The 10,237-nt window shown below is 35.7% G+C and overlaps 1 protein-coding gene across 1 annotated transcript; it reads right to left on the minus strand.

Moving 5' to 3' along the window:
- Positions 1-709: 709 nt before the first annotated feature.
- Positions 710-7,732, minus strand: LOC105978126 (cysteine-tryptophan domain-containing zinc finger protein 3). The gene is made up of 11 exons (XM_013003544.2): positions 7,065-7,732; positions 6,546-6,618; positions 6,328-6,458; positions 5,927-6,232; positions 4,590-5,779; positions 3,837-4,255; positions 2,495-3,741; positions 2,219-2,376; positions 1,928-2,088; positions 1,597-1,751; positions 710-1,475 (listed from the first exon to the last, which is right to left on the minus strand). The coding sequence occupies exons 1-11, from the start codon at positions 7,152-7,154 to the stop codon at positions 1,263-1,265; spliced, it is 4,143 nt and encodes a 1,380-aa protein (XP_012858998.1). The 5' UTR covers positions 7,155-7,732; the 3' UTR covers positions 710-1,262.
- Between the last annotated feature and the right edge of the window lie 2,505 nt (positions 7,733-10,237).

Below are 10,237 nucleotides of genomic sequence, written 5' to 3' on the forward strand. Positions count from 1 at the left end.
TTTGCAACATGAACCAAATCGACACTTAAGTGTCGAAAATTACCCATATTTTCGACACTTAAGTGTCGAAAATAGAGGTCACTTTCGACACCTAAGTGTCGAATTATGATGCCATTTTTGACACTTAAGTGTCGAAAATATGGGTAATTTTCGACACTTAAGTGTCGAAAATGGCATCATAATTCGACACTTAGGCGTCGAAACTTAAGGGTATTTTCGACACATACATGTCGAAAAATAAGGGTATTTTCGACCTGTATGTGTCGAAAATACATGGCGAGTTTTAAAAAAAAAAAATTTCAAAATCGATGTTTTAGCTCAAAAAATACATGAATACATACCTGAATGGGTTCTCCTTGCTCGTAAACTACTATTCTATTGTCATTTGAGGCCATTTTGCAAGTTGTGTAAGGTTTTGATTTCTTTTGTTTTGGGGTTTTTTAGGAGGGTTTTTGGGGAGGGAGAAGAAGGAGGTGGAGGAGGTGAGGGGTTTGTGAGTGAGGAGGGAAATGTTTTTTTTAGGTTTTTGATTATTTGGTTTTTAAGAAAGAAAAATAGTATTTGTAATATTTTTTGGTTTTAATTTTCATTAAGGGTATTAAAGTAATTTACAATTAATTATTTATTTTTTATTTTTTTGGTATTCAACTAAGCAAAAATTAGTATTCAAAATAGTTGTCCCCATATATATATAGTATTGCAAAATAACTAATAAGCCCCTAATAGAAAAGGGAAAACACTATAGAGGGCATCTCCATTCAAAATTTTGGGTCCCTAAATAAATATACAGAATAATTGATGAATATAGTTTTGAAATAAAATACAAAGTCCCACATAAGAAAGGACTAGTAATTAAATAATAATTAACTATATCAAAAATCAGCCCTCCTCTCAATCTCTATAGCACTCTCTTCTAATCTATATCCCTATAATAAATAGTCAAATGTCAAAACTGCCCCCCCTTACACGATCTCCGAATCTCGTGCTACAACATGCACAAAACCCGTTTCTTTCTATATCGGCACCGGATTTTTCGAGCATATTTTGCCCTCGTTCAAAAAATATGTCCGATACAAGAATGGCAAAATCGAATCCACCATTTTGAACACATGTACAGGAATGTAATTAGCTGTTATTTCTCTTCTTCTCTTTCACCGTATTCAACGAGTGCTTTTTTATCCGATAGGCCTTCCTTCTCGAGCCCCGTTTGCAAAGGCGAAAAATAAACTAAGTGATAAATATAATAAGTATGTACAGTTTGACTAACCTCTACTGCCACTTAGACCTTGTATGGTATTAAAAGCAAGCCATACTAAACGAACAAGTTCCTCCACATTTTGGAAACTGAAGTCGATAACTTTCTTAACGGAAATAATGGCTTCTTTGTTTTGAGACTTTTCGATTTCTTGATTAGCAGCTGCAAACGTGTCGTGTGATTTTTTGGCAGCTTCCATTGCATAATTTACGTCTTTCGTCTGCAAAAACGAACCCATTTTTTATTCATAAAATTTGATGGCAAATGAGAAATCACAAAAAAAAAAAAAAAAAAAAAAAACGAGGCAGATAGCATATAGCTATAATCAACCAAAAACTTACAAAATCGAGAAGCCGAACAAAGTTGGGGCGATTGCGAGGCACTATTAAATGATTTCCAGGGTGGGGCCCACTGCCTTTAGACAAAGTTGCCTTGTCCACGATCGCTAAATTGTTTAAGTTATCAACATCAGAGGCAGAAGACGACGGAGATTCGCCTAAAAAAGATGAGTAAAACAACAGCATCAATAGCAGCATCGATTGTAAGAACTTATAAACCACTATGAAAAGAAAATTTCTATCGAAGAAAAAATATATATTAGGCATATAAAGAATGCAGCTTTTTTTCTGCCGAGTTGATGAAATTATTTAAATAAGTAAAGAATTAGCATACCCTGTGGAACCATCTGCAGACTTGCTTGCAAATCGTGACAAAGTCTCGACGCAGTCGAGCTTTTGCAATAAACTAATCTCAGGTAAGCCACCTCCACGCATTTATAAGCCAACGAAGCAGCAGCCAGTTCGTGGCTTTTTTCATACTCATAGGCACATGTTCTGCAGATTATAGGCGACGATAATACAGATAAAGCTTCACACCGAAGGTAAATTTTCAGGATGCTTTTGCGATACGATTTCACTTAATAAAGTGCGTTTTACGCAAATGCTTATACTTATATCTACTTACTTGCAAAGTTGGGCGGCAGCACCATACATTTGCATCGGACTCATTTCCAAGTGTTTGCTACTAGATCCGTCACAGGCCTCTAAAAGCGAAGCGCAATGAAGAAACTTCAGGGCAGCTTTGAAGTACTCGTAATTACTTTCGGAACCAAATCCGGAATTCTGCACAAGTTTGTGCAAATAAAAAGACAATAAGTAGAGGATACATTTTATTAAGTAACCTACGTTTCAAAAGGTAGAGACAAACGCGCATACAAATTAAGAAGCAACTAAAAGAGACCTTAATTAAATCAGCATGACTTCTAAGTTGCTCAGCTTCTTTCAAAACATCTTCGGCTTCTTTCAAATTAGTCGATGCAGAGACATTCTTAAGAGCCACAGATTGCTCTGCCTCGTTATTGATGAAATTTTCGGTCCCATTTTGAAGGCAGTCAATAGTAGTGTCCCTTAGAGCCTTTGATGTAACACCAACTACAGAAGGAGCGACGGGTCTTGAATCTAGCGAACATCTTTTTAAGGATCCCGATGCATTTTTTTCGGGACATAGTGCACCTTTTTTATCGTTCTGACGCAGTTCAAGGCGCACCTTCATCTGGCCAGAATTTTGCTCAGAATTTCTCGATAATTTCTGATTTTCGATTCTGCTATTACCCGATTTACCAAGATCCCTCTGGCTAACAATTTTACCATTTTTCACAGATTTGAGGCTCGATTCATCAGAGAAAGGATGTTTAGGTACACAATTATTACCCCCAGCATCTGTCTCTTCTTTCGATTTCAATTTATTCTTCGAATCCAACTGGGAATTTTCGTTCTTGGCCCGTGATTTCTTCACGCTGATTACAACAGGGGCATTATTGTCCACCATCACTTGCGAAACCTGATTCGGATAAGGCATTCTCGTGGGAGATGAACAAACTGACTCTTCGGGCGAGCCTTTCACCTTCACATAACTAGCTCTGTTTTTACGCGAGTCAGAAACCTTAGACGAGCTCGAAGTGGCAGCTGTTGACAGCTGTTCGCACCCCAAATCCTTCCTCAGTTTATCTATATCTTCGATTGTGAGCTGCGTTTTCGCTCTCGGTTTCTTTAACTTCTGTTCTTTATCGATTGATGATCGAACTCTAGCTTCACCAAAAGGGCTGCTTTTGAACTCATCTTCGATCTTAGACACTCGAGATTTCTTGTCTCTGTGAAAATCACCATCCCTGCTATCCTCTTGGACCGAAAATTTATCTACTTGATGCTGACTGTACCCGTAATCCTTCAATTTGATTTTCTTTACAGCCACTTCTCCACCATTGCATGTTTTTATACTCGAGGCCTTATTGTCTGGTAAACCCTGTATCTGATCTTTATGTTTCTTCACAGTAATTTGATCTGCTTTAGGTGCACTCTTTTTCTTCACATCCTTCACAGCAGCCTTATTAGGCAAACCACTATGGCCGACCATGCCTAGGTTCGCATTCCCATGTACATCATGCACAGCAGATTCTTTCTTGATTTTTTTCCTCACATTTGCATCATCTGCAAGATATTAAAATGTATCCGTAAACAAAGAAAACTCATAATTAAGTCATAGAACACAAAAAGGAATCACAGAGATATAGAAAATCACACACCTCCTCCAATCACATGCTCGCCTTTCCGTTTATTAGATTTTGCTAAACCAATTGACGGCTTATTCGCGAGTTGCGAGTCGGATTTATTTGCAGCATTTACACCTGCAAGAGCTACCTTACCCTCCTTTGAGATACCGTTTTTTACGGGCAGCTGCTTTTTACCAATAATACTACGAGCTGGATCGCTCGTGCTTACTATATCCTGTTTTGCTTTCAGTTTCTTCTTGTTCATTTGATCAGAAGCAAAGTCGTGGTGGTTCTGATCGAAATGAAGGGCACTAGCTGGAATTACTCCAGGCAATGTTCCATCAACGTGCCCTTGATTGTGATGTTGATTATCGGGGACATGAACTAGAAATAAAGCATGCGTAGCATTTGTAGTATCGTCTTGACTAATGTCGCAGCTATTCATTCCTGGACTGAAGATTAGTGAAACTGTGGTCAATTTCAGCAGGTTTATTGCAGTTGACGATGAGAGAGGAGAGAGCACGGAACAGACTCGCACTTTATACTTTATTAGAACAAACAACTCTTTCCGTAAATCAGATGCCGCAATTAAAGTTTTAAGTTGACAATTCACATGCATAATTCATAGGGGAGACATTTAGGGGGTCGTTTGTCGAAAACATTGCATAATAGCACGGGGATTTTTTAGCAATTCAATACAACACATGGGTACTAAATGAAATAAACTCCAAATTTAAATGACAATAAAAAAAAAGTAAAACAAAGGTGCTTAAGGAAGAAACTTACAGCCAGTCTAGCATGCTGCAGACCCACTTATCAGGCAGTTGATCTGCACTTCTACCGTTTGGCAGAAGCCGCCACTTCTCACAACGATCACATCCAACCCAATTTTCCTCTATTAAAACTGGGGCAGGGGCAGGGGCAAGAGCAGGGTCAAGAGCAGGAGCAGGGGCAGGGGCGGGGGTAGGGGCAGGGGCAGGGGCATCTCTAGGCTCTGCTATCTGTGCCTCAAAGTAATTTTGATTACTCGATCTCTCCTTCAATTTATCAACATGTGCGGATTTTACCTTAACAGTGTCGAGATTAAAATTCTTTGGCATGGCAACAGAAGGCCTCTCCGATAAATGCTTCGGATTCTCCATACGCTCTAAACTCGTATGCACCACATCTTTCTGGATTACACGAATTTTACCATTACCTGTTTTAGATGCTAACTTTCCCATACTTTGATTTCCTTTCGACTTCTTTTCACCTTCAAAAGATAACCCTTTTACCGTGTGAGGAATTCCGAACCCATTGTGCTCACCAGAAGTAGAATTCAAACCAGATTTCAGAACCATGGATTTTTTAACTCCTTCACCTTCTGAGTTATCAGAATAAGCTTTTAATGAAGCACAATTTCCTTTATCTAGGCTCCTGCTACCTTGGCCATGATCGACTGAAACATCCTTTGTGGTATTTGCTCGATGCTTCACAGTTTTCTCCACAGAACTGCATTTCGATTCCAACTGCTCAATCTTGCCACAACTTTGGTCAAAAGTATGTTCAAAAGAAGCATACTTAACCGAATCACCAGAAACTGCTCTGCCTTTCACCTTATCCTTGCTTCCTTTCCTCTTTTTCACTTGAACATCATTTTCCGACTCCATTACTGTATCAGATATAGGTCTGCAGTTTGCGTCAATGAAAGGCCGCGCATTGCACTCCAGAGCTTTACCGTCCAAACTTTTTTGCTTGCAAGAACTGGGACCCGCAGTAAGTCGTTTATCTTCTGATTTGTCAAGGTTTTGTCTTTTATCAACGAACTTCGTTTTGTTCCCACTATTATTCAGAAACTTAATAGAAATGGCAGAACTCCTCTGTGCAGTTTCGTGTTCTCTTTCTACTTCATACCCTGTTTCTTGAACTAAGTTGAGCAAATCTTCACAAAGAGGCGAAAGCAGCAAGCCACCACAAACTGGGACAGCTGTCATGATCTGACATAAATACAACATATCATCAAAGTAGAAACAACTTCATTTATATCAGAAAGAAGCTTTACAAACAGAAATAAATACCAAAACAAGGGCATATGGTATCGAAGTTAGTCCATCAAATAAATGCAAAGTTAAAACGAATCATACCTCGAGAATGTTACGAGGAGATTCATTAGGACTTGACACTAACCCATCGCTTTCATCATGACTATATCCCTCTGACGAAGACGGGGATGTAAGCCCCAAATTGTATATCTCCGCATTATACTTTGCCACCCTTTCGGGTCCCATTTTAATGCGAACCTTCAGTGGATTGCCAGATTTACTTGAAGGAAGTTCTACTTTTTCAGGACAAGCCTCGGCAACATTTTCAGACAACAAAGTTGCCTTTTGCCTGATTGAAGAACCATCAACTGTTGTTTTCGAAGTTTGTGATATGTGCATACTAGGACCCTGTGTGGTAACATTGGCCATAGAGCTTAGTAACTGAAAGCTCACCACACACACACGTATGAACCAGATATAGATCGAAATGTGCCCGTATATACCTCTGGAAATAAATTAGGAGATTTCGGCAAGTGGTGATTTTGAACTCCCTGTGGAGATTTCGGGTGCGACCAAATCGAAGAAGAGCGCTGATATGTGGGTAAAAACGAGCCATAACCACCAAATTTTGACCCTGCAAACCAACAAAAAATGAATTCATGTGCTATCATTTCCGAGTAGGTGCGAAAAGAAGAAGTAATGGGATTGTTTATCCACTCACCCAGATTTTCTGCAGAAACTCCCCCTTCAAAATCTTTCTGAAGATGCCCCAATATACTTTGAACTTTGTCTCCCTTTTGTGCACAAGATCCGAACAGTAATTAATATTCGTAAGTACAGATAAATATGATTAAAAAAAATCCACATTATGAAGGAATGCATAATCTAGAGCGTAACAAGATGAATAGTTACAATATGGATTGCTTAATTAGTTGTTTGGTCCGGGATCACAATATAACATATCAAGGCAGAAAAAATGGCAACGAAACTCAGTTTAGTCTATGCTCTATAGCAAAACAGATTCTGTCACATAAGCCGTACATTTTTATCGAACTCACACAACAATTATTCGTCATCCATCAAACTCGTCTTTATTATGCATCCCATATGATCAAAAAACACTAAAATTCACTTCTGAATACTTTATAGAGTTCACTTCACAAATAACACAAAACAGATCACATTTTTTTTTTCGTCGAGCAACAATTAATTTATCGAGAAGTGTAGCAGAAACTCATACAATGTAAGAGAGAGCTATGTCAGGGTCAATGGTTATATCATCCTTGTAGAAGCAAGTCTCTCCTTCTTCCAGCTCAGGCTCTTGAGTCATCTCTGCACCACTTTCCCAAACCCCAATACCAAGAAAAAATAGCCTGAGACTAACCCTAAAACCTCCCCCAAAAAAAAACCCTCAAAATTTCCCAAACCCAAACCCTGCCTGTATCCTAAAATCCAACATAATCACTCCCCCAATTCAAAAAAACCCAAACTTCAACCCGGCAAAATACTCCCAAAACCCACAATAACCCACCGGAATTTCCCCCCAAATTGTTCAAAATCAAAAACCCTAATCCCAAACTCTAGTTGATCACCCCCAACGTGTAAATTAACAGACGTGTGTATTGAATTTATTCGTGCATACGCCGATAAATTAGTGAATGTAATTTCCCCAGAGAATCTATTTCGCAGCCAAGGAAAGAGCAACGATCGAAGCGATTCTGAATGCGGATGCTCTTTTATTTTTTTTGTGGTTTTTTTGTGGTGTATGTATGTATATGTGTATGTATATTTTGTGTTTTGATGAACACAGACACCATATGGAGGTGGGGGTGGGGGGTGGGGGCGGAGGGGGGCGGAGGGGTGTTGAGGTCTTTTCTTTTTCTTTTCTTTCCTTTTCTTCCCCCTCTTAATTTCTCATATATAATTACCTCCTTAATTATAATAATAATAATAATAATAATAATAATAATAATAATAATAATAATAATAATTAACTATTAATTTATTTATTTTTATTATATATATAAATAAATATATGCCAAAAAAAAAAAATCAAAGTATATATACTCTTTTTTTTTTGAGGAAAAAGTATATATACTCTCATTGCTAATAATGTGAATCAAAAGGGTTGAGTTTTAGCAAATTCTTAAACCTCTTATTATTGTTTGTAATTGATTAATGTTATATTGTTGTATTATTAAATTTAAGTAGGGTTTATTTTTTTATATATATTTTTTTTTTTTTTTTTTAGTGTGTGGGGCGCGTGAAAGTAGGGATTTTTGTTGAATGATATTTACATATGTAGGCCTTGTAGAAAATGCAAGTATACTTTGCACCTTGAAAAATATGTAAATATGATACTTACCCCTCATAATATTATTTGTTGCACTTACATCCTTAATCTGCATTTATAATTTTAATTTTTAAAGGTAAAATGGGATCCAATTATTTTCTATTAATTGAAGAAAGATCAATATTTTGGATCCTCAAAATTGTGCAAATACTATTTAGATGGAAGTGTTAAAAAGAAAAATATGAAATCAATTAATTTATTAGAGTAGTTAAAAGAAAGTTATGATATACGTACTTTCCAATTTTCAGAGTCGGCAAACTTATGGTTACGATCTTTGAACGTTTACGACACGTGTGCAGATTGGCATAAGTTCTCAACTAATATTTGAATATCTTCATTTATTATATCTAACTATGATGTGCCTGATTTTGTACGTGCAAAGTTTAGACGTCCAAAAATATTGATCGTAAGTTTGTCGACCGTAGAAAGTAGAACATCGGTAATCCATTTTCTTTAACTATTCTAATAAATTAATTAATATTTTTTTAATTATTACGTCCGATATATTAGAGGGACAAATATGTAAATATAACTTGAAGGGTAAATATAAATAAATTAATAATTTATTTATAGGTAAAAAAAGTGTAAGTATTAGTATATACTATATAGCTCATATATCAGGGGTGAAAATGTAATGAAAAAAAAAAAAACAGTATAAATATATTATATATGGAGAATGTGGATATGAGCAAATCCAGCAAGATAAACTACATTTCTTTAATTTATGTATATTTTTGGGCTTTATTCTTTATTTAATTTAATGCAGTCAATGATAATATCTTGACAATGAACAATCCACTTCTGAGATAATAAAGTTGACCTAATTTATTGTGTTTATATTCAACAATAATCAAAGTTCATATTTCTGAAATATATTTATTAATTATTAGAGATTGATATAGTTTTAATTCCACGTGGAATGACAAGGTCAAGTACTTATTTTAAGACAAATGTAGTTAATAATCACTATATTAGACTATTAGTACATCAAGTGGGAAAATTATATTTTTTGTCTCTCAAGTTTACCTAGATTTTACATTTGGTACCCCATGTTCACAAGAAGACTTATTTAGCCCCTCCCTCATGTTTCAATACTGTAATATTTTTGATCATTTTCCGTTAATTTTTGGTTAGTATTAACGGAATGAAGCATGTTTTCGTCACTCTCTTAACTGACGGACTAACAATAAATTAACGAAAATGGCCAAAGGTATCAATTTTTTGAAATATGAGGGACCGGATGTGTTTTTTTGTAAATACGAGGGACCAAATGTGAAACTTGTGTAAACGTGAGGGGTGAAAACTGTAAATTTTCCTTACAACAAGTGGGCATCTAGTGGGAAAATGGAAAATGTCCAATGCATGTTTTTGGGAACATGTGTGTGTGGGTAAACATAACATATTGTTTGCATATTTTACCAACATGTTTTATTTATTTGCACATTTTACCCATTTTAGCATATAATTTAGCCAAATTGTGTTAATTTCATCCTTACAATCCCAACATAGTAAATTCATACAAAAATCATATTAGATATCCTAATTTATAGTATTTAATGAATAAAATCGTTTATTTTCCTCTTTTGAGTCACTACTCACGAAATTAAGTACAAAAAATCGAGTTACTACTAATAATAGTAGTTAGTTACGTTTACACTAGTTAGTTACATTTACACGTGGAATTCAACTTTTTTGCCGATTTAAATAAATCTAGATTTTAGCAATTTGATATGTTAATTGATTGAATACTGACAAATAGCACGGAGATAAATCGAGTTTTATCTAATCTTATTGTTGCCGATTTTATATATAAATATTTTATAGGTCAAACTTGTAACACGTAGCTTGCTAAGTGAAATTTACATTGTTGTAAATTGTGTTGCATTGCAAAAAAATGAATTTTAACTCATAAAAATTGCATAATATTATTTCAACTTGTTTTATTTTGATAATTAAGCAAATTAATGAATTTATTTATTACCAATTTGAATTATTTGATTTTTTTTATTTAAAAAAAAAAAGAAATAGTGAAAGCATTGCATTCAAGAGAATGCTGACTT

This window comes from Erythranthe guttata, chromosome 7, assembly GCF_056151865.1.
Source record: "Erythranthe guttata isolate IM_541 chromosome 7, IM_541, whole genome shotgun sequence".
Lineage (NCBI taxonomy): Eukaryota > Viridiplantae > Streptophyta > Magnoliopsida > Lamiales > Phrymaceae > Erythranthe > Erythranthe guttata.